General features: G+C 36.1%; 1 protein-coding gene across 1 annotated transcript in view; it reads right to left on the reverse strand.

The window, feature by feature from the left end:
* The window catches only part of Col5a2 (collagen type V alpha 2 chain), a 149,384-nt gene that overhangs the window by 33,749 nt on the left and 89,537 nt on the right, over positions 1–26,098 (reverse strand). Inside the window, exons 3-18 of the mRNA NM_001399195.1 lie at positions 26,030–26,043; positions 24,702–24,734; positions 23,684–23,716; positions 22,287–22,340; positions 16,652–16,762; positions 14,323–14,400; positions 11,731–11,775; positions 10,395–10,448; positions 9,988–10,041; positions 9,308–9,361; positions 6,606–6,659; positions 5,652–5,705; positions 4,996–5,040; positions 4,502–4,555; positions 3,285–3,329; positions 1,712–1,765 (exon numbers count right to left, since the gene is read on the reverse strand). Coding sequence (NP_001386124.1) covers positions 1,712–1,765; positions 3,285–3,329; positions 4,502–4,555; positions 4,996–5,040; positions 5,652–5,705; positions 6,606–6,659; positions 9,308–9,361; positions 9,988–10,041; positions 10,395–10,448; positions 11,731–11,775; positions 14,323–14,400; positions 16,652–16,762; positions 22,287–22,340; positions 23,684–23,716; positions 24,702–24,734; positions 26,030–26,043 — 836 coding nt within the window. The remainder of the gene's footprint in view (positions 1–1,711; positions 1,766–3,284; positions 3,330–4,501; positions 4,556–4,995; positions 5,041–5,651; positions 5,706–6,605; positions 6,660–9,307; positions 9,362–9,987; positions 10,042–10,394; positions 10,449–11,730; positions 11,776–14,322; positions 14,401–16,651; positions 16,763–22,286; positions 22,341–23,683; positions 23,717–24,701; positions 24,735–26,029; positions 26,044–26,098) is intronic.

A 26,098-nucleotide genomic window follows, 5' to 3' on the forward strand; every position in this document is an offset into this window, starting at 1 on the left:
TTCATCCAGACACCATATTCATTTGGCTTTCATTCATATAAATCAAGGTATGAAGATCCCACCTATGACAGGTTACCAGCAGACTTGTCTGGATTTTGTAGTTTTACTATATTAATACCTAGGCACCCACTAATTTTCATATATGGATCACTTACTAGATGTAAAAATACCCAAAATATTCACTATTTTAGTTAAGCAAGACAGGAAACAAAACTGAGTGCCCCATGTTACCTATAAAACAAAACAAAAGGGTGCAATAGCCAAATGCACAGGTGTACCTGCCAGTAGCACTAATAATTAGTTGTGTAAGTCGCTAGCGAAGTTGAACTAATGTCCAGGCAGAATGAAGACAAACCTCTTTCTGCAAGTTCATAGACCAAGGCTCAGTGAGTATCCTTTCCTTCTTTTCCTAGCCAGCACTTAGTCAGAGCATGAGAAGGCTCAATAGAAGTGTTAAGGAATGTCATAAATTTTCATTAGGGCATGGAGGAAGTTTGTGTCAAGATTATGTATCCATGTGTTTCTAATAAATAAAATTTGAACTTCATTGCTGGGGTGTAGCACAACAATCAATACCTGCTTAAATATGTGCAGCCATAGCTTTGAACCCTAGTATTAGAAAAGAGAAGGGCAGAAGAAGGAGGAAGAAGAACAAGTGTTATGTAAGAGAAACGGGAACAGGAAAAGGAGGATGAGTAGACAAGGAGAAGGAGGAGGTGGAGGAGGAGGAAGAAGAGGAAGAACATAAATATGAACTTCAGAAGGATCAAAATCCTAAAGAAACAAAGAGGGTCTCACTGAGAGAAGGAACTAGTTGCTGAAATGATTTCAAACTTCAGTTTAAAGCTTCCAACTTGGAGAGTTTGACTTAATGATTCTCACATTTCAAATACCTAAAATGGCAGTTTCTTTCAATTTCTAAATTCAAATGCAGACTGAGTACAGCTACTAACAAGAAGCATGAACCTATTGGCTGGATTCCTCTCCCCTTTATATTAAGGATTTGTACAGATAATCACACCTAATCTTAAGACAGAATTCTGTCTTAAGTTACAGAGAGGCTCCTGGTGGGCTATAAATGCAGTCATATTGGCAAGCTGAATCTTGTAAGGAAATCTCATTTTCAAGATAAAGAAAGTTATTGCTGCTGGAGTAAGGGGAAATCAAAGCCAGTGGCACACAACTTAGAATTGGTGTTTTGATTGACTTTGTGATTTAGTTAGAATAATCTTTAACTCTCTCCCAAAGAAACTGAAAGAACAACTTGTGATAGAATATAATTCCCACCAAATATTTTAATCCATTCCCACAGGGGAATCCAAGTGTCCTTCCTGCTCACATCTTTAAGGGCTTGGGAGGGAGGGGCAGAATAATGGTCAACATGTTATAACACAACATTATAATTAGATCTTTTTGGCAAGATCTAATTTAACTTCCCATTGTTTAAAACAGTCTGCTCTTGATTACTTTCCACAAACAGTGTTCACTCAGTTCATCAATGGTCTTCCTTACAATCATTTCAAAAGTCTGTTTTTAGAGTCCAATTACACGGCTTGAAATAACTTTCCATTAATGGCACATCATACAACAGCGTTCATTTTTCCCCATTTCTTTTTTAATTTTCCTGCTTAAGGACCTACTACTCTAGGCTCTTTTCTTGTTAAAAATAGCTTCTACACTCTTCACTTATCAAGTATTGTTACTAACTTACCTTCACTCCAGGATTTCCTGGAAAGCCAGAAGAGCCAGGTATCCCAAGGGGACCCTAAGTGTGGGAAAACCATAAAGTATTCACATATTAATCAATATACAATTATGCCTTTTTTCCTATTCTTTGAGGAAATATTTGTATTTCAATAGGTAGATACAATGTGTACATAACAAAGAACAGTATTATTAAATTCTAACCATCATCCAACACTATCCTAAAGTAGTTCTCAAATCATACCAACCGTAAAAGTTGAGCTACTAAGGCTAAAGAGATGGTGCTGCAGGAAAAACATCACTTCCTGCTTTTGCAGAAGCTGAGTTTATTCGTGGTACCCACAAGGCAGCTCACAGCCATCTGGATAAGGCACTATCATGTGCTATTTACAACTTTCAATGTTTAGAAATGCCATGATGGCTTCTGTGATCAGTGTAAACCAGTTTAAACAGTATGACTTCAGGGATACAGTACTAAATTACCTCAGTTCTTTAAATAATGTTTTGACTCCATGAGTTGTGATTAATATAATCCTTTCAAAGTATACTCATATTGTCCTAAATTTCATTTCATTTTTATGGGAAACATGGGGAAGAAAAATACGTGGGGTCAAACAGTTTGATTAATATATTTCTATTTGTTTTGGGGAATATAAAAAATTTCAAGCTTTAAAATTGGCCTATGTGATCAAAAAACTCCCTTTGTCCTTTCTACTTCACATTAATGAGGTTTTATAATATTAGCACAATTTATCTTGTGTTGCTGCTTGAATTAACTTTTATTCTTTCCAAAACATCTTCATAGCTATTTGATCATAAATCTATGATATTAAGTATATTTTATGAATAACCATTTTAACTATAAATGGAACTTAACACTTTTGTGAAAACCAAGGTAGCACTACTCATAAAAATAAATTATCATTAAAAATTATTCCTACTCCTTCTTAAAAGGGGGGCAAAAATATCCATAGGAGGGGATATGGAGGCAAAGTTTAGAGCAGAGACTGAAGGAATGGCCATTCAGCCTGCCTACATGTGGCCCATATATATACAGCCACCAAAATTAGATAAGATGGATGAAGCAAAAAAGTGCAGGCTGAAAGGGACATCCAGAGCATGTCCAATACAGAGGTCATTGCTAGCAGCAAACCACTGAACTGAGAACAGGACCCCTTAGTACTTCCTCATGTTTGTTTCATTTACTCATACTATAGGTACAATTATACCCATGCCTTTTACACATCAATGACTTAAAGTTTTATTGATGTTAATTTTTAATTTTTTTATTTACATCCTTCATCTATTGCAGGTTAGAGCTCATCCTACTCTATTTTCTTATATTTCAAATTCACTCTATACAATAACATTAATAGTAGTATTACACATTTATATAAATTAATATATCCAGTTTTCAAAAATAAGAACTGTGTTTAATCATAATTTTAATCCAATTGTGTAGAACACAGGTGTTCTGTAAATGTCTACACAAACTAAGTAAAATAATGGATAAATAAATGAGTAATAAAAATATACAAATTAATAATAGATTAATTATTATGAAAAATAACAGAACTCACCATTGGTCCAGGTTTTCCAGGCATGCCATGAGCACCTCGTTGTCCCTAATTTGCAGAAAAGATGAGAATTTAAAAAGAGAATTTCACGTTGTTTTTTTCATAATTCATTGGTTTCCCAAACATTTTCCAGTGAAAAGACTGAAGAAAAATATTAAGGCTGAGTGATAACCAAAACCACTAGAAGGCATGAGTTTCTACAAAGCAGATAAAGTAACAATAAACATATTTATCCTTGTGTCAGTAAAAAGCAACCTATTCTCTTTACATAGCTGTATTACCCTGTGTCAGATAAACTCAGACACAATGACAGTTTGAGCATCTTGGCCTTTTATTGACCAGACTAACTCTGAGGACAAGAGCTTTTGCAAAATAAAGGAAATAATACATGAGGCACAAACAAGAATTAAGCTCAAATCGATTCTGTGGGGTTCACCCAGATCCCCGTCAAGGTCCATTGAGTCAATGGGATAACATTTGCTGAAGTCTGTAATTGACACTCTCCTTAAAAATTGTATCAGGTTTTTTCCTCCTCTTCTGCCCTTTCCTTGGTCATATTTACAGAGGCTGGTAATTCCCTGGGTATTTACAGAGATCTCTGTTATAATTGGAACACCATCTACCTTTCCTTTCAAGTCTGCTTCCTTTATTCATTTTCTCATTTGGTATACCTTCTCACTCCCTTCAATTTCTCATACACACGTCACAGTGTTCAAGCTGATGTCTAAGAAAACTGACCTAAGACCCAAAGTCTGCTGGTGTCAAATGTGCTACAAGAGAACAGACTCTGAATTAGTCAATTTAATCTGGATTCCTCAATAACCAGTGGCCAGTTGGCATTAAATGGAGAAGGGATCATTCTTGGCTTGCTGTGGTTGTCTCCAACAGTGCCCTGAGACAGCATCCACAGTAAAGGAAAGGACTAAGCATACAATAGCTATCTCAGGTATTTGGGAAGGCCTAGTGCATAACAGACCAAAAGGATAATGGGGGCTGAATCTGAAAGGAAGTACATTCTATGAATTCTCTTCACAACTTTCAGAATGTCATGGCATGCTGGCTAGCATTTCAAACTTGAAGTTTATTTCAAAATAAAATATTCCCACCATAAAGTTGTAAGCCTTGCTTTGCTCTAATTTAGAAAACAAATCCAGTAAAACATAACTTAAAAAAGTTAAATATAGTTCTCAATAAATACATGATCAAGTATAGGTACTTACAGGAGCACCCTGTGGCCCAAGTCTTCCCCTCTCTCCTGGCATTCCTCTTGGTCCCTATAAGTAAGATAGGAGGAAAAAAGTAAGGATCTATATAAGTTCTAGGCTGGTTTTAATTCACTTCCCCATCCAATTTGAACATAGTATGAGACCTATGAAATAATATGATTAACACAAAAAGCAATATTGCAAGTAGTGAACATCTGCTTATCTAAGGAAATCCAAATCCTGATACAAATAGGTTTAACATAACCTGCATTTTAAAAACAAAATAGATAAGAATCGTTCTTGATTGCAGCACTGAAAACAAGAGAATTCAGCAGTCAAGAAGACCAGTGACATCCTGGAAGGACAAACTTTCACATGGAGCATCCATCTCCTGCGGTTGCTTTTCTCTCAGCTGCTTTTCAGAGTGATTTACTAGCTAACATGTACTTTTTATTTGAACATTCTTATTTTGATCTTAAAAATAAAGAAATAAAGAATGTGATGCTTACCAGAGGGCCCATAGCACCCATTGGACCGGTGGGGCCAGCTTCACCCTACAGCAGAGGGGAGGATACATCACAGGGTGAGAAATCTAAAAATCATTACCAAACTACTAGTCCATACATACATGATTTTGAAGGCACATTTTCAAAAAGGACACTCGAAAATTGTGCTTTTAAGGGAAAGCTTCAGAATTTGTTTTACTATCTTTCCTTGAGAATAAAATGAAAATTTAATTATCAAAGATAGAAATAAAATCTAACCTGGGGATTTAAAGAAGATTGATATAAATTGTCATCTCTAGTCAGTGGGCATTTACATGTCTAACATATCCCAAATAAAGTTTAACAATGTTAAAAGTAACTAAATTATTTTCTTAGGAAATTGACAAATAAAAATATTAAAGCAATTTTCTATGCACGTATATTATAATTATGTTCTCCTAAGAATTCCTTGATACATTTGTGCTATTTTCCCTATCTATATACGCAAATCATTTGCGTGAAAAAGAAGGGCTAGAAGGTCCTGGAATAGAATATAGTAACCAGGAAAGTTTTTATTTACATGGATGTTCATTTACATCCTTCTCCATCTTATTCCTTTTTTAAAAGGTGCTCAAAGCATCTGAATTGCTGCCATAAGTCAAGTTTAGTGTGGGACCAACCTTAGCACCAGGTGCTCCAACTTCACCTTTGGGGCCTTCAAGACCTTTGTTTCCCTGAGAATAACAATATAGATTCATAAATATGCTTAGCTTTTGTCAGTTTTAAAAGCATAAAAGATGAAAGAATCAAATTACATTTATAAAAAGTGCCTCGTGGAAAACAAGTATCACAAGTAAAAATCATTGCTCACTGTATTTCTAAAATGTCACAAATTATCAGCTTAAAGCATGGATCATCAAAAATATGATGACTTCCCAGAAATTTAATCTACATTGCAAAAAACTTATACTAACCCTAGGCAGATAATAGGATTTGTATAAGTTTTTTTTTAACCCATGTTTTGGTAGGGATTGTCTTGGAACAAATTTCTAAAAGACATCAAAAATGTTACTTGATAACTAGCACAGCCATACACATTCTTCTCAACTACTCAAAAAATGACTTCCCCATTTATTATAACTGATTGGCTTTGGTTTTAGATATATAATTTGATAGAAGATAAAGAGATAATACCTATATCCAATACAGACACATATATAGCAGATGGCTGATGATTAATCTATCTATATATTTATGAGCAGTACATTTATTAATTACCTATTCATTATCTTAAGTTTAGAACCCTTCTTTGTTGGGCCTTTTGATGTAGTGTACTTTATTTTCATTATGTAACTCATTGCATTATACAATAATTGTCTCTTTTATCAAGAGCATCCATTTATCACCTGACATTGTAAGTCGGAGACTCTTCTCACCATGATATCATTTTATGTAATACAGTATAGAATCATATGGAATTTAACGGAATCTTAGTGTGGCATTATGATTTTAGTAGTGCAGAAGAACATTGCAATGGCAAGAAATGAAGGACAATTGTCGCTGGGAGTTGCAAACCTTTTGATTGAATTATCCCCATGCCCCACTCAGTAAAAACACAAAATAAGACAACTTACTCTGTGACCTTTCAAGCCAGGGAGACCAGGAGCACCAGGAAAGCCTCGAGCACCCTTAGAGAAAGGTACAAAGGTGCATTGTGGTTAAATAAAAAAGTGACTTAGTATGCCTTCCCCCCCATCAACTGACACATCATATACACCAACATAATAAAGGAAAAAACAGGATTTTGTCTATAAATATGTTACTAGTGTGATCAAAACTAGAAATGCAAACACACTGTTGGAAATGGAAGCATGACACAAAGATGTGTGGGTGGAAGGGTCTCCTTTCCATTGAGTTTCAACTGTGGTAAAAGAGGTCCTTATATGGTGCAAGCCAAGGATTTTGATTATTTTTATTATTGTCTGAACATTGGCAGTGGAATGATAATATAATATAATCCTCATTTCTAAATAGTAAGTGTTCAAGACAAGCTTTATGGAAGTGACGACTGCTTAAAAGTAAATGGGGAGCTAAAATATCCAGCAGAAAAGTCAGGAAATGTGAGGGTGGTTTTGTGTTCTGAGTTAGTCGTTTCTATGTTTCTGCTAATACTCTTTCCTCTACTCAAGCACATTAAAACAAAGAATAGAAATACAACCATAAACCTAGTTATATAAGTACTTTGAAACAATATTTAAGGTTTTTTTCATATATGCTTCTTTAATAAGGCTCCAGAAACTCAAACACATGCAAATATCTTATCTTTGCCTGCATCAATTTATTTTTGCACTGAATTCCCATTATTACTGCCACTGGAAGGGTCTATACCCAGATAGTACATATTGCTGTTATCAAACTACTGTCAAATATCAACTATAAATTTTAATCATCAATAAGGTCCCTAACATAAAGCCTTAGACTATAAATAATCATTAGCTTGACAACTGATTGAAAGATTTACCGCCTCACTTCCCGCCAACTGTTCAGAGGAACATCTCTTGCCCCAGAGCTTCCATGTACGGCAGAGTCCTTCTAACACACATATAGTCTTTATTTACTATTTACCAAATGAATAAGTAAGGCAATAAAAATCTCAGAGCAATATTTTCTGTGACTTCTGCAGGACAAATATTTCTTTAGTGTTTTGAAAGTGGCAAAATTAAGGGTATACTAATTGTCCCTCAGAAGAGATGAGATGCTACTAATTCTGTTGACACAACCTTCCTTAGGAAATCTTTCACATCAAGAAGTCCCTTCCAGTTTTGTGTGTGTGTTTTACTAGTGCCCTCCCTTTTGCTGAGATAAATCTCCCTTCACCTTGACCGAGCAACTCCGGGCACACTCATCCAAGTCTACGTGAGAAAAAAAACGAGCTATTTATTTCAAGTAAACAGTTAACTTCAGCTTTTATGGTGTGGGGGGAATTCCAGTGTGATTACATATTCTAGTATAAGAAGAACATGAACTAGATGTACTAACACTCACAGTGACTCATTCTCATTCTGCTGACCCGGGGCTGTCATCACAGCACAAACGCATGCTGTTGCAATGAGCTTGCAGAGGGCATCTGTGCTGTGCTGGCAGAGTACTTTCCTCCCCATGGACATACATGTTCTGAGTCCACGCAGGAGAACAGAAGGTCATAGGAGTTTCCAGCCTGAATTTGTTGAAAAAGGACATCTGGCCTAGTGGCTAAATCTCATGCCTTTGTTTGCACTTATACTAAGGCTGATGGGAGAGCAAAGGAAAGAAAGAAAGCAGAGAGATGGGGGGTTGGCTTCATCATTTAAAATTAATAATCCTTAGAGCCCTATAAATCCCAGTCAAGGATCAACAGTCCTCTGTTTAAAACAAAATCCAAGCAATGAACCTCATCAATTTCCAGAAAGTAAAAGGGGGTCATGCAGTACTGGGTGGCTATAATAAGCATAAAAACATTAGGAAATTTTAAAACCTAAAATGAAGAGGGGCTGGATTAAGCTGGGAGCTGTTGGGTAAGAGAAACTACACATGTTGGCAAGATAGAGGACAAGTTTTGTTTTCTCTGTCTCTTATTTTCTTGATTCCAATCTAGCATACTATAAAAGAAACTAAACAAAGCAACATGAGAACCAAACAGGCAGGCTTGAGGAATGTACAAGGTTCCAGATCTTGAATTCTGATAGAATTGGTTCACACATATGTGTTCCTTGGGCGAATTGAGGGGGAAGAAAACAGCTGTGTTAGATATCCTGGCAATAAGTACATCTCTTCCTAAGATTTGAGGCCCCAAGATACTAATAAAGGATTTCAGGACACATTAAAACTTGGTGAGCAGCCAAAGGAGCATCCTGTCCACAGTTTTGTATCCAGTTGATTAAAAACACACACAAGGCAACAAACTCCAAAGTTGTTATTTCACACAGATGAGCTGCTATATAATAAAAATATTTAGAGCTCAACAAAACTCAGGTGTTTACATTGTAAATAGTTCACATTGATGACTTCTTAAAATACTTCATAAATGTGGAAATTTTTAGTTTTGGGAGTATCTGTGTATTATAGTCATGATAAAATTGTTTTAGCTTTAAGGTTTTCATCTGGGACCAATTCAATTCTGAGAACTAGAATTCATTGTAATGCTGGCAAAATATCCTTCCATAGTTTACATTTTGATATAAGGGGATATCACTTGTGTGTCCGCATTTTACCCAGTGTCTAATGCACATGTGTACCACAAGCTGGAAGATTCACTTTCTTTAACTTTTGTGTCATTTTACTAGTAACCATTACTTACTGGTGATCCTGAGAACCCCACTTCACCTGTATTCCCATTTCTTCCAGGTTCACCCTTAATGGGAAAGAGAAGGTAAGATGTATAGAGAGATTATTATAATCTGAGATTTCATGACAAATTACAGATGAAATGTCTGTAGTAAGTTTTGTGTTATGTCGCAAAACAGAACCTAGGCTTTATCTCCGGTAACACTTAATCCTACTGTTTAAGATATCAATGAGAACAGATGGATGCAAAGTGGATCTGCCACTTTCAGAACATCAGAATTTATGTGCAAAGGGCTGGGCACAGCTCAAAATAGAGACCCTGTCTATCATACACAATACACCATTTGATTCCAGCACAGTAAAAAGTAAAATAAGCATGTGTTAGATGTTCAGAGTAAGTTCTTTTTAGCCTTCTAAAGGACAAAAAGTTGGGTTTTCATTTGTTTTCAAAGATAAATATTAATAAAATTATTGGAGAATACAATGTAGAATTTAATAATTTAGCACTCTCATAATAAAGAGTCCTTCTTGATTTTGGAAAACCTTAACCTGTGTTCTCCACTTTAGAGTGGATTTAATAGGAGCTGAAGGAATGAGAAAATGAATAGGAATCAGAACAGAATCCTCTCCTGGCCCTTGAAGCTCCTTGTTAACCTCTTTTAGACTCCAAAGGAGTGTTCCATAGAAACTTACATCTTCTCCAGGCTTCCCAGGTGGGCCTTCTGGTCCACGGGCACCAATTGGACCCTAAGAAAAGAGGAAAAATAAAAGCTAAAACGAGTATCCAACCTCTTCCTTCCAACACTATTCGAGTACTATTAAGACAATGAAAAACCATCAATTAGCATTACTAATGTTCTGAATTTTATCTGTGTGTCTCAAATCTGGTGCACAAGAAGAGAAACATTGAATTGTTCAAATCTAGTATCAGTACTTTCTACAACATTGATATACTGAGTAAAATGCACAGAACTTAGGTATAATTCACAGTACAGGGCTGCCATGATTATTATTTTTGTGCCTAGGAGAGCAAAAATCTCAAAACACATCAGGAAGTTAGGCCCATGCTCAATGGGCTGACATCCTTATTCTACATTTACCATTGGTCCAGGCTCGCCAGGCTCACCAGGAGGTCCTGCAGGTCCCACACCACCCTAAAATTGAAAACAAATGATAAATGAATCAGAGGAAAGCAGTATACCAACTTCTGTACTGTTGACAAGGTACAATGTTGATATCGGTCTCTGCCTCTTCCCAGATATGTAATTCCAATAAATTATTGTCACTGAATATAATGTGATTTCTTCATGTGAAGAACTGGACTAAGATTAAGACTTAGTTCATTGGTCCATTTAGATAAATTGTGTTAAAATAGACTAATGCTAGCACAGATTGTGTGCTCACACAACAGTACTTACCATCATCACCACCACCTTCCTCACCATTAGCAACTACCTTTTTGTTCAGCAATGTGATAAAGTACAATTCATACAAATGATCATGACAACGTGATTACCTTGGTTAAGGTAAAGATTTTTCTTTTGAAATATTATTAGGTAATAGCCATTAAATTATTATAAAGAGTCAAATATTTCTGCATCATAGTTTTACCTGCACTTGTTAGATGTGAGAAGGAACTATGTAGTTTTAGAACATTCTTCAAGTAAGATTCCCCAGAATAACCACCTTGGCTTTAATTCACACAAAAAAAATATTAATTGCAAGTGGCCTTTTATTATCTAATTGTAAAGCCAGAGACTTGGAAAAATCAATTATGGGAATGTTATAAGACAAGAAGTATGTTCTGTTTTTTCGAAGCAAGGACACATAACATAACTCCAAGTGTTAGAGGGCAGTCACGTAAAGAAATCAGATGACAAATATGTGGGGCAAGTAAGAAACTATGAGGACTAGGGAATATCTCAGTGGATTAAGCATTTCCTATGCAATCATGAGAATGATCACACTGTGGGCCACTCCACCACTCATGTGAAAGCTGGGCAGATATGGTGGCCACCCTAATCCCAGTGCTTGGTAAACAGAAATGGGAACAGGGCATCTTTGGAGCAAATTAGTCACCTGACTCGCTAAACTAATGAGTGGTCACGTTCAGCAAGGGACCATGTTTCAAGAAATCAAGCAAAGAACAATGAAGATACATGACTTCAGCCTCTAGTCTACACACACACACATACACACACACACACACACACACACATATGCACACACACACACACATGCACATGCACACACGCACATTATTTAAAAAAAATAAACTATCAACAAAGAAGGCTACATGTGCTTCTAAATCAGTAGGAAAAATTGGTAGATGTCATTCCAAGTGAGAATTCTACAGTTTAATGTTCAGTCCAAAGTAGTAATGAGTCCTGAGCCTTCTTTATTACAGCATATAAATTAATTATAAAAGACACTTACTTGCTGTCCTTGTAAACCCTGAGGTCCCCTTGGGCCAATAGGACCCTTAAAAACAAGTGGAAAAAAAGTTACATTATATTTGTGTCACATTGTATTTATATTATTTTTAGATTATTTTATTTTAGGTAGATGAGTGTTTTGCTCATAGGTTTGCCTGTGTACCACATGTTATGCCTGGTGTTCTTGGATGCCATACAAGAATATTGTATCCTCTAGTACTGGACTTATAGATAGTTGAAAGCCACCATGAGGGTACTGAGAATCAAACCTGGGTTCTCTGAGACAACTGGTGCTCTTACCAGCTGAGCCATCTCTTCAACTCCTCAACTTACATTTTTAAAATGCTGAATGTATTTTAGAACCTGGAAAGTGAAGACTGACTAGAGGGCCATAACGGCATGCCCCAGTCTTGCTCTTCTGGGAGGAATATGGAATCAGAGATTAAATTTGAGTAACAGTCGTGATGATTTCATTGTGAATCATCTGTGCCATAAGGACAGATGACCGTGCCTGTACACACCCATTGTCTTTAGGGCAAGGGCCTGCACATGTGCTAATGGATTGTTCTAATAAAGTAAACCAACTTAAAAAGGGAAGATCTTGGCAAGCACATAGTCCTGGTAGACGGCCAGTTTGATGCTTCAGTTCCACAGCAGCCTAACTTAAATAACAAGCTAAGTTAATAGTTTATGAAACCGACAGTCTTTGTTAGATTATTTCCAATGTCAGTTTAAAATTATCCAGCCACTGAGTTCTCTGGAACATTTCTTTCTTTCACAACATATATTAAAAGTATAAACAGTCTTTCTTATCTACACGTTAAATTATTCGCTGAAGCACAAGAAACAGGGATGAGAGAAATGCAGGCTTCATGAAATTTTATTTCTGTATGAGGACAACAAAACTTAATGTCAAACCTTATAAAATAAAATCAGTTTAACTAAAATTAAGTTCAATCAATAAGTTATTTTTAGCTTATTGTGCATGCTAGCTACTAAGGAGTAAAAAGATCTTTAAAGTGTGGAGGTAGAAGAATGGGTGCTTGGGCAGAGAAAGAAGATTAATAGAAAAGGAAAATTCGGGATTGGGGATTTAGCTCAGTGGTAAAGCGCTTGCCTAGCAAGCACAAGGCCCTGGGTTCAGTCCCCAGCTCCTAAAAAAAGAAAAAAAAAGAAAAAAAGAAAGAAAAAAAAAGGAAAATTCAAGAATGAACATTATCAAATTCTGTATATATATATAAAGATGATATAATGAAAACCCATTGTTATGTACAATTAATATATGCAAATAAAACATTAATTTTAAGTTAAAAAACTTTAAAAATAAAATTTTAATAAGTATAAATATTTGTAGTTTAAACTTTACATATATAAGTCTGAATTCTTAGAAAATTATCACAAACCAAACCAACCAGTCAATAGTGCCATGGGTAACTTAGAAAACACACAAATCATGTTTTAGGTATCCTAAAGCTGGCCTTAAGGATGAAAAGTGAGGTGAGGATCTATGAGATGTGACTTCACTTCTTACTGTATGAGATTTCATTAACATGGAACAATTTTGAATTATTGTAATCAAAAAGCATGGGAGACTTGATTTGAAGAGTGTTAATTTTTTTTCTCAGAGTCTGGAATTCTTCAAATAGCCAACTTAAAAATTAACCAGGGGAGATGGAAAATTTAAGAGACCAGAGACAAAAGAAGACTAGCCATGGAAGCAGAGTTGTTGGAATAAAGAGGCCAAAGCATGTGAGGTGAGTAGGAAGTCATAAAAATGGAAATCTGGTTGACAGTTCTGCCAAGTCAGTATTTCTAATCAACATAATAAAATATAATAAATATACTTTTAGATCATGGTGGTAGTTATGTCTTCTTCATCCTCAAGTACTAAATGAAATATGTAGATAGAGTTTACTGATTTTCACAAATGCTTAGCATGGGTATAAATGGAACATCACTGGGCTTCTAAATTGCACACAGTAGGACTTGTTAAATAAATTAAAGGTATTAATAAGTGTGTTTTAAATATTTTAATTTTCTTTGTATGTGTAAAGTCTGTGTGTGGGTCTGTGTATGTCTGCATGTTTGTGTGTACATGTATAATGTATATATGTGTGTGAACATGTATGTGTGAATATGTGATCATTTGTGTCTTTCTGAGTGTTAGTATGTGTGTATGTGTGAATGTGTTTCTCTGTCTGTGTTTGTGTGTGATTGTGTGTATTCCTATGTACATATATGTATCTCTGCATGTATACAAGTACAAATGTGGATGTGTGCACATGTGCACGTGAGTGTGTCTCAGTGTGTTTCTGTATGTGTATGAGTGTATGTTTGTGTGCGTATATGTGTGGGGTGTGTGTGTGTGTATGTGTGGGATGTGTGTGTGTGTGTGTGTGTGTGTGTGTGTGTGTGTGTGTGCCATGTTGCACATGGGGAAGTCTGTAGTGTCTGTACTCTTCTATCATATGTTTTTTGGGGGTTGATCTCAAATCAGCAATCTTGGCAGCACTAGCTGAGTCACCTCATTGGCCTTTAACAAGCTAACTTAAGCTTCTTTCAACAAATACTTTATCAGTAATTTTATGCTTACCACAGAGCCAGGCATGAGTCCCACTTGACTTCCAAGTCCAGATTTTTCATCCAACCCAGCCATTTGAGCTGAAAAGGGCTGTAAAATAAAGTGGTGACATTGTTTCCACTGTTAAAAAATGCATGTCAACATGCTTTTAATAGTAAGAAATGTGCACATTCTGCCATGCTCAGACAAAATTCTTTTAGAGCCATTTTAAACATTTACATTCGGCACATAGGAAACAAATTAGCTGTTTTTCATTGTATGTGGTTTTGATGGACCATTCTCCCCCAGTGCATTTTGTATGTATACTGTTTCAGAGAAGAACTGGTGCAATGGAGTACATGTCTGGGTCCAGACAAAGGCAAGGGAACCCAGTTGCCAGCTATGGATTATGAGAACTTCATCTGCCTTCGTTCCATCCCTGGACATGCTAGTAACAGCACAAAGATTAAAGAATGTATTTTAAATATTTATCCTAAAGATGCCAGATTACATTTTAAGTAAATGGTGTTCTTTATTCACTCATGAAAAGTAACCTAAAAATGATTTAATGTAAGTTGACAAAATTTTCATAATCATCTCAATCAATTTCTGCTTTTTCCAGGAAATGGAAAAAGTTTTACCTATTCTCTATGACCTTTAAAATATTCTGGCAATTAAACTGGCCAAAATTGTTCATCTATATTTCAGCAGTTTTCTTAATTTCCAGATTATAGTGGGTAAACATCTGTATTGCTCAAAAAATAAACTGACAATTCTTTCTTCAATTAGAAGCAAATGCATGAAGAGTTATAAAACACTAATAATCTTCAGACCCCATAAGGTCACTTGTACTATGTAATATACTCCTATGTGACACACACAGCTATCAAGAGTTCAACTGAGTAGACAGAACAAGACATTCTATTTGTAATCATATTAAAGTGTAAGGAATATTTGTAATCTGGTTATGGTTTGGCTGTGGCTCCCCCAACACACCCAAAAGACTTGTGTTAAAATCTAAGCCCTCTACTTGTTCAACTTTATTCATAGCAGCTTTTTTGAAAATAACCAGAAACTGGAAACAACTTAGATGTCCCTCAAGTAGAGAATGGATAAAGAAAATGTGGTACATTTACACAATGGAATACTATTCAGCTATCAAAAACAATTCATCATGAATTTTGTAGGCAAATAGATGGAACTTGAGAATATCATCCTGAGTGAGGTATGACGTTTATGGTATGTATTCACTTATGAGTGGATATTAGCCATAAAATACGGGTTACCAATACTCCACCCCACAGACCCAAAGAAGCTAAACTAGAAAGAATGCCCAAGTGAGGAAGCTTTACTCTCACTTAGAAGGGGTAATAAAATAGCCATAGGTAGTAGATAGAGGGAGGGGACAGGGTGGGAGAGAGGATGGGAAGGAGAGTGGGGGTGGTGTCAGGATCAGGTATGGGGAAGGACAGGAGAGAAGGCCAGATGGTCATAAGAAGGAATGAAAATCTGCAAATGGCAGGGGTAGAGGGCATCTCAAAAATAAATAAATAAATAAATAAATAAATAAATAAATAAATAAATAAATAAATAATCTTGGTCCCCAGGATAATGTTCACAGTTACTATGTGGCAGTAACTTGTCCATGGAACTGCCTGATCAATGAATCCATCCACTGATGGGAGATGAAGAAACACAAGTGAAATCTAGTTGAATAAAATTAGTCACTGGGGGCATGTTCTTGGGACCTATATCTTTTTCCAAACTCTTTCCTTTATTTGTCTTCTTCCTAGCCATGAAGAAGGAGCATATTTGCTCTTCCAGCATTAGGCCATAATGCTCTGGCCCAGCACAGACCTAGAAACAATGGAGCCAGCAACCATGGATGGAACTTCTTACACTGTAAACATAAACAAAATCTTATTTAAACTGTTTCTTGTCAGCATTTGCCATGGTGACGAAAAGGGTCTACTCCAAGAGTCTGTACAACTTTTTTCTTTCCATCATCAAAGACATGATATCCTCTCCCAGGAGGATACAGGCTTGACTTTGATTTTTTTTTAATAATGAACTAAAGAGCATACATTTCTGTCCTGCTGTTTTGCAGACTGCAAAATCACTGACAAAGGTTTGGGGTGAAAACAAACAATTTGATACAAGCCTTCAGAAAATAATACTTTGTGTTTTTTAAACAACCTATCACGGATTTATCAGTTTCACTGTTGTGCATAGAGGGCTGCATTTACTACACAGATTTTGGAGTAAGCCCTCACCTCTGAACTGATACAGTCTAACACCATAGGAGTGGATTGATGATTTGTGTGTAACCTAATTGTTACACTAACCAGATCACACAACTCACCCTGCTCATGCCATCAGGTCCTGGGTGAGAGGGGTGCCCAGGAGGCCCTGGAGCACCTGGCTGACCAGGAACACCTGGCTCTCCATCAATTCCCTGAGGACCACGAGGACCCTAGAAAAGAAAACAATGGTCATTAGAACCATCACAGAATGTGTCATTAGTAGAAAGCTAAATGCACATACTTGTAGATGACAATCATGATAATTACAACAGACAATCTAAACACTGTCAGTTTCAACACTGGCCAGAGCTTCTGCTATGGAGACATAGTATTGGTAAGACTTTACTTGAAGTATATTTCTTAGAAGTAGAAACTGTACAATAATTAGAAAATCAGTTCACCTTATTAGCATTTAGAATGAGCTTTGTTTAATGAGATTTCGAGGCTTACGTGAAATTTAAAACTTGGCTTTAAATTCACTTGTCTGTCTTGTTACAACTTGTTACAGTTAACTGTGAAAGAACCTGCTTAATCTGAGTACATCTTATCTTATCTGAAAATATAAAGGACCTCAGTAGAGTTTGCAGGTCTATTACATCGTCCAAAGTCCACAAGACTTGCAGAATATCTGGTGCAGAGTTGTCATCCAATACTGTGGATAACATTTGCACATTTCACTCTTCTATACTTTAAGTCTGGCACATTTTCTTTTCCTTCCCACCCAAGTGGTCAACCAAACCAATGAAAATTCAGAGGCAAGGCACTGTGAACGAGGAGAATCTAGTTCATAGAAGAGTGAGCAACGAGCCTTGCTGCCAAGCCCCACCCTTCTTCTAACACACATTCTGAGGACAGCTTGAGGAATAGCCATGTCCTCAAGTCTGGAAAAGCTACATCTCCTGGCTTCACCCATCTCATCAGGTGTGTGTGTGTGTGTGTGTGTGTGTGTGTGTGTTTGTGTGTGTGTGTGTGTGTGTGTCTGTGTGTCTGTGTGTCTGTGTGTGCCTGTGAATGCATGTGTGTCTGTGTGTCTATGGGTGTATATTTGTATCTGCTAGATCTCCTAGCTTCATCATTCTCATTAGGGGTGTGTGTGTGTGTGTGTGTGTGTGTGTGTGTCTGTCTGTCTGTCTGTCTGTCTGTCTGTCTGTGTGTCTGTGTGTCTATGGGTGTATATTTGTGTCTGCTAGATCTCCTAGCTTCATCATTCTCATTAGGGGTGTGTGTGTGTGTGTGTGTGTGTGTGTGTGTGTGTGTGTATCTGTGTGTCTGTGTGTCTGTGTGTCTGTGTGTGCCTGTGAATGCATGTGTGTCTGTGTGTCTATGGGTGTATATTTGTGTCTGCTAGATCTCCTAGCTTCATCATTCTCATTAGGGGTGTGTGTGTGTGTGTGTCTGTGCCTGTGTGCCTGTGTGTGTGTGCATGTGTGTCTGTAAGTGCATGTGTGTCTGTGTGTGTATTTGTGTCTGCATGTATGGGTGTGCATGTTTGGGTCTTCATGTATGCATGTGATGCATGCATGTCTTCATATATGTGTGTGTATGTGCGTGTGCATGTGTGTGTTAATCTTAAAAGTCTTAATAAACTCTGATAGAAAAGAGAAGAACATAGAAGTTATCAAATACTTTCACTTTTAGCAATAAACATGGTGATTAAGTAAAGTGGTATGATGCTTGCTGTTTAAAAATAACGGAAGCTTCTAATTCTTAGTCAAGAGAGGAGCTCTTCTTGGCCCACAGTCAGCAATTCAAATCAGGACCAATATTGCAGGTGAGAAGGCTGGGACAAGCTGAAGAAGCTGGTTAATCACAATTTTCTATATTCAAGCATCCTTGTCTTTCAGTAGTGGACGAAAAAGCAACATTTATGACTTTGGATTAAGATAGAAAGGGGGGATGGTAAGGGGAGGTGGATGGGGGGAACACCCTTACGGGGGAGGGGGAGGGAATGGAGGGGCTTATGGACAGAAAACCGGGAAAGGGCATAATATTTGAAATGTAAATAAAGAAGTGTATCCAATTTTAAGAAAGAAAATTCAAAACATAACTTCTTGAAAAACATTCTTATATTTTAAAAATCAACCTTCTTCTTGCCCCTAAACAACTGACAATTCACTAAGCTCTTTCTGTATGCGTGAGAAAGCTGATTCCAGCTATTGACTCAGGCTCCTAGATTGCACAGTGCGAGGACACCTTTTACTTCTACACCAGAACAATGGAATAGTACTAGAGCTTATTCATAGTTCTCCCCACCCCAATTAAACTACTAAATGATAACTGTTATTATATACAAAACAGTAACGGAAATAAAATGTTAATTAAAAAATCCCCAAAATAAATAGAAAACTATATTTATTTTATATGTGAACAGAAAGAGATTTGGTTAGTTTAATTCTCGAAACTGATGCCAAGCTGGGTCTGATTTGGTCTCGTCTGTAGTCTCTTGGAATTGCCTTTAAATATCCGTTGTGTGTTAGTCTAACACACTTTAAAATTTAAATTAATAAATGTTTAAGTTTTCTAAAACAAAATGAATGTAAACAATTTAATGAGAATCAGGAAATCATTATGTAGACATTTTACTGATAAACATAAAATGAACTATAATTAGGAATACATTAAAATATACCTTATATTTCCAATTAAACTTAATCATATAAATTCTGTGTTAAGGTAAGCAAATGTTCTGTGTATCATCATTTTCTTCCATCTGCCAGACTCCTCTCAGGCAGCACTCTGCATAAAAGTACTTGTGGATGGCCACTAGGTGGCAAACTTTAAACGTTCACATGAAGAAAAGCTACATATTCCACAAGAACTTTTTATCTCCCATGGGTTAGCAATTTGATGCACAAACACATGCACATGTATTGTGGAATGTTACAGCTGCAATAACTTGTATATGTGTTACTTTACAGATGATTCCTTAGATATTATGTGCATTTGTACTTAACGTTCCATTGAATGTTCATCTCCAGATAAGTGTCTAGTTTGTCAACATGAAGTAACCTGGATAATAATGTACTTTAAGATCAAAGACTTTTGAGTGTGAAGCAATTTGAATAATACATTGTAAACCAGGAACTTTTGATAAGAGAATCGCGGTGGTCACTGGCTTCATGAGTTTCTAACAAATTAGTATTGCTCAATGAAGTACACTTGTGCATAGATTTGGCAGCATTAAGTCATTTGTATTGCAACAATTAGAAGAGAAAAAAGGGTATTACTGGCCTCTGGTATGTAGAGCCGACAACAATCCCACAACATAAGGGGTTATCTGGATCAAGACTTTTATACTGTTGAGTTTGAGAAACCACACACTGTATAGTGTCAATGATCTGTATTGTTCGATAATAATAAAACTGCAATGAGTTTTATAGCACTCCTTATTGTGACAGTAAAGACCTCAATCCAGCAAACACCTCCAAGGAGTATTGTGTCCTGAATCAAAATCTTCTACCTATCGGTATTCTGTGGTGTGCTTGTAGCTAGAAATTAGTGATATTTATACCAAGGCAATCAGCAAAAGTTACAAATCAGAAGAAGAAATTAAGGAATGCTAATTATTAACCTGCCATCACATATCCCTCCACTGCTAGGACTATCAGAGTAATGTATTCATACCAGAAAATGGGTAGGAAAGATTGTAGGAGCTAGAGGGGTCAAGGGCACCAGGAGAACAGAGTCCACAGAATAAACTAAACAGGGCTCACAGGGGCTCAAAGAATCTAAAGCAGCAACCATGGATCTTTAATGGGTCTGCACTGGGATATCTGCATACCTGCTGTGGCTGTTTAACTGGGGTTTTCTGTTGTTGTTGGACTCTGAACAGTGAGAGTGGGAGCATCTGACACTTTTGCCTGATTGTGGAACATTTTTCCTCCTACTGGATTGCATCATCCAGCCATAGTATGAGGGGTTATGCCTAGGCTTATTGCATTTGTTATGCTTTGTTCAGTTGATATCACTGGGAAGGTGCTCTTTTCTGAAGGAAATAGAGGAGTAGATTTTGGGACGGGGGGAGTTGAAAGGAGGAGGAGGAGGAGATGGAAGAAGAGAAGAAGAGGAAGCACAAGAAGAAGAAGAAGAAGAAGAAGAAGAAGAAGAAGAAGAAGAAGAAGAAGAAGAAGAAGAAGAAGAAGAGGAGGAGGAGGAGGAGGAAGAGGAGGAGGAGGAGGAGGAAGAGGAAGAGGAAGAGGAAGAAGAGGAAGAAGAGGAAGAAGAGGAAGAAGAGGAAGAAGAGGAAGAAGAGGAAGAAGAGGAAGAAGAGGAAGAAGACGACGGTGCCCATTGTAGTTGACCTATGCTCTTTTAAATAACTACTTTCCATTATTTTTATATCCACACACAGAATTATATCTGATCAACATTCTCTACCATGGGACTAAGATAGAAAACAACTATCTCAGTATGAAAGACAAAAAGGGAGAGCGGCTGGAGATTAGATTCATTGTTTTCTAACTAGGAATTCTGAATGTGCAATCATTACTTCCATAGCAACTTCCATGTATACATTGGGCAGTGTCATCAAATATATATAATGTACAAGTACATTGGCAAAACAGTCTTTTTTGTGTGTAACCACCCAGACCCCACCCAATAGAATTCAACTTCTGCCTGTCATTTTCATTCTCTAGTGACCCCTGAAGAGCTAAAAGCTTTTAAACTACTAATACTGTGAAGTAAGTCAGTGGGACAGCAATGGAGAGTGTGCGACAGAATGAAAGAATATCATTTCTTCCCCCACATGTGGTCCCAACTTGCTTGGGGGCACTGACATTCACCTATAGGCCTCCAAATCCCATCCCTACCCTAATGACAGCTCCACTGTAGAAGTGTCCCATTCTTGGTGAAATATGTAAAGGTCTTTTAAGGAAAATAGCAGCAAGTATTCATAATTGTGTGACCTAAAATATATTCTACTCACATAAGTCCTGCACGGCCCCCTTGCTTATCTGTTTCTTCCACTTACATACTGACAAAAGCACATTTAAACAGCTAAACTTCCACTGAGAATTGAATTTTAGTAGCTACAATTAGATATAAAAAATAAATGACATTAATATTTTTCTAAATAAATAATAGCCATAAAATTTAATTCAGTCATTCAAAATAGGAAATACCTTCTATTTTAGAGGGAAATGTAAGAAAAATACAATTACATGGAGAAAATAATACAGCGTGTATGAAAGTAAATAATGAGTCTATACAGCAAGTGGACGATGTGCTTTGGCTCTCTATAGCAACTGTACCTTGCAAAGAAAATAATTCTTCCTAGGAAATAAATTATCAGTGTAACGCCATGAAAGTGAATTTTACTCATTAATAATGTCTTTTTCCTCTATTCAGCTGGGTATTCCCACAGCTAACTAAAAGTTCAGGTTTTTACCTTGACTACACGTTCTTCTCAATTTCTGTCAATGAATGCTAACTTCTGACCTCACCACAATACATTATCCCTGTTTCTTTGGTCAAGTTGACTTTAATTTGACCTTATAAAGAATAAGGAATTGCAGTAATGCTCTCTAGAAAACAGTTGGCAATAATTTTTATGCAGTAATTTGCTCTGAATTTGGATAAATGTAAGATCATTTTGTGATCATAAATTTTGTGGAATTTATTGTAACAGTGCCTCAGAGCAGAAAGTGTATTTGATGCATATTGGGGGTCAGGGGAGTACAGCTGCCAACTTACAGGTCTTCCTTTGGGGCCTCGGTCCCCTCTTGGTCCTTGTGATCCTGGAGGGCCCTAGAACATAAATTAAAATTATGCACATAAGCATTTATGAATCATTTTCTAAGGATTCAGTTAAAATAAGATCATTGACCCAGAAACATCACATTTCCAACTGAGAGCAGTGGAAGGCTGGACAGCAAAGTCTATGCATGTGAATGTATCATACACCAAAGGGCAGGGTGCTTTAAGAGTGAAGTTTGAACATCTGTAAAGAATTAGATGACACATGAAGAGGCCGTGTAGCTAAGCACATTAGGGTAACTTGTAATTGTGAAATTTTAAATACCATTTTTACAGACTTCTCCCAATATAGATCCGAATTAGCCCTTAAGATCTAGACACACAAAGAAGAGTTCAGGTGTGGAGACTCACATAAAAGTGTGGACCCTAAATTTTCAATTATCTGGTAAAAAAAAAGTATGTGCATTCAAACAGGTGCACAACGCTCTAGGTCAGTCATCACTGGTCTGACTGTGTATATTGCTTTGTGTATACACACTAGGTGACTTAATGTGTTATTTTTACTGCATATACATACACATACAGACAAATTGAATCTACTTATAATGTCTCAACTTGTAATTGTCACAGTTGCTGTTCTACTTACAAACATTTTATTTCATATTATTTATTTCACCCAACGGCATTATTCCTGTTGTTTTATTTGATTTTGTACTAAGTTGTTTTACAGACTAGCCTTGAAATTCCTTGGCTCTAAGGATCCTCTTGCTTCAGCCTCCTGAAAAGCAGCAACTATGTGTCTTAATCCCATGCCCTGCTCTGCAACACTATGTAAAGGCAGAAACTTACAATAGCCTAAAATGAGTCTTTAGAGCTATGTTAGTATTTTATTTCAAAAGATCTAACGGGTTTTTGAAATTGAAATGGTGTATATATGAGCACATATTATTCGTTAGTTACCTAAAAACGCTGTTGATTAGTCAGAGTTCAAGATAATTAGTCTTCATGCAAAGCCAGAAATCTCTCATGCAAGCATACTTCTCAAATTCTATTGTGATATATTATTTAAGTAAATAAATCTCTTAATCACTCATCACACAAATACACTCTCATTTAAAGAACAAGGTCAATATAAAATTAACAATTTAAACATAGCCTATTTTTCCTTTCACCGAGAGAAAAACTAATGCATAAGGAAAAGTAAAGTTTATCAACTTCAGGATGAAACTGACCCTTGTGTACCATCTTGTATTTCAAAATAAAAAGTCAAAATCTGAAGACGATTTGAAGCAAAACACTTTGACACGCTCTTCTATGTCCTACTGTGTTTACATGTATGCCTTGGCAAAAATGATGTTCAGTATTCCTAACAAATACTGGAGAAAAATACTTACTGCAGGTCCTGGACGACCACGTATGCCCGTTACCTAAACACCAAACAAGGAAATTTGTAAAGACCAAGTTTTACACAAGGAATGGAAAATTCAGTAGTCCGATGAATAAAAACAAAAGCACAGCAGAATCTTTTTAAGAATGTAGGTGTTCCTAACCAGTTGTACTCCCCCTGCCTTATGAGTTAAAAGGTCATCTAGGTTGAGTGCTAACAAAGGAATGTAGTAATTGCAATGGAAACTGAAACATCCACACTGCACTCAGAGTGTCACCCACATGACAACTGTGTGACCTTGAACTGATTACATAATCTCTGTGTACTAAGCTTCTTCAAGTGAAAATTTACAGGAAGACACAAATGCAAATGGTGTGTAGGAAATAACCACATAGAATTACGTGTCTTAATAAATGTCAGATATTTGGAATCTAAGATATATCAAACATGAAAAGGGGAAACTATAGGAAATGTTTACTTTTAAGAAAAACTAAGGAAATGGAATTTAAAGGTAAAGTGAAAATATGTTTAACACCAAATAATTAACTGTGTAGTCTTTTCCCATAACAGACTGATTAAAAACTGCCATAAAAATCCGTGGTTTGAAATGATAGCAATTTCATAATACCCTGGTAAGCCTTCTGGTTACCTACAAGAATAAATATACCCTAAGGATCTTTGTAGTAACATGAAATGTCAATGAGGATCAAGGTATAACACACTTCTAAAATTGTGGAACATTCAACCAAGAACACTAACATTAACTGACAGTATGTATACATGTGATACATTAAATATTATAAAATCATGATTTTGTACTTTCAATCATATGATTATAAAATTTAATGTTGTAGAATATTGTATCAAATAATATTGTATTATATCTTGTTCATGTTATATTAAAATGTTTTATTATAAAATAATTTGCTTTTTGAGAGAAAGAAACAATATACAACTCCTATATTTATGTCTGAGATAAATATACATATATACATAATATAACATACAAACACATATATACTTACAACAGGAACTAATCCTGGTTCTCCTTTTTGTCCCTAGAAAGATTTATTTTCAGAAAAGATGCCAATTAGAAAATAGAAAGTATTTAGAATAATAACGTCACATTAGGCTATAGAAAATACTGGCAGTTTCTAGGAATGTTAACCTCAAAAACAAAAAGTTAATGTTCAATAATCAAGGCATTCAGCCAGATATTACTGTCAATAAAATTTCCACTCAGTTAAAGTACATATGAAATGAGAAAAATTTTGGTTTACACCATTTTTTACTACATCAATAGCAAAGAATTGACTAGAATTTTAAAAAAAGGTCAGGGAAAAAGATATAAAGACAGAACATAACTGAAACATCTCCCAAAGAAAACCAGAGGAGAGTATTTGCATTTCACACACTAAGTGACAGGGTTCTCAGGAATATCAAATACCATTCTTGCCACCTGTTTCTCTGTGACAGAATTCATAGAAAATGCCAAGAGTAACTGAAGGTAAATATGCTTCTCTCATCTGAATAAAAGGTGCAGTTGTGCACTTGCCCAGTCTCTGAGGAGAGAGTTGGAAAAAGTGAATTGCATAGGAAGAGACTGCCAGGCTAGTCTACATGCCTCAGTGCAGGCACAGCAAACAAAGTAGACATGAGTGGCTTTCCATTTGAGTAGTAGAACTACAGATTCTTGAAGTGTTTTTGTAATTATATCGTCTGACGTTTACATACTCATATACTATTTAGTGTTATCTACCTCAGTATTTTCCTGTGATTTTGATTTCCTTAATGACATCATTGTATCTGCCTATTTTACTTCCTTGATTCTCTTCTTGAATTAATCATTACTAATTAATTAATATCAATTATCACATCTTAACATGTTCAATCAAGCAACTGGAGAAAAGAAGTATGACTTCAACAAATAAATTCTAGGAGCAAGGACTGTGGGAGAAATGCATTTAAATTTACTTAATTTTCTTCTCTTAAATACATTATTATTTTACCTAATTATAAAGTCAAATCTTTGGGCAGTAGAGAATTTTGGAAACAAAGCAAATACTCGGAAGACCTTACTTCACTGAGCACTTTGAATATAGCCAGGGCTAACTTTCTGACATATCACATCATTTTTGTGCACACTTGTTTATCTAATCAAAGCTGCACTGCTGTATCTTAAACTGTTACATTAAAAAATAGAACTACAGTGAACATCCTTGAATATCAGTGAGTGGGTGGAATCTATGATTGATATTTAAGATGTTTCCAGACATTTCAGAGCACAGTTCTATGGAGATAGTCTCAGAAAGAATTTTGCCTATGCAAAAGGAATCATGGAAGTAAAACTCACCTTTCTTCCTCTACCTACAAAAAGAAAAATAATGTCATTAATATGGAAAAACAACTATGAAAAACATCC

This window comes from Rattus norvegicus, chromosome 9 (assembly GCF_036323735.1).
Source record: "Rattus norvegicus strain BN/NHsdMcwi chromosome 9, GRCr8, whole genome shotgun sequence".
Classification (NCBI taxonomy): domain Eukaryota; kingdom Metazoa; phylum Chordata; class Mammalia; order Rodentia; family Muridae; genus Rattus; species Rattus norvegicus.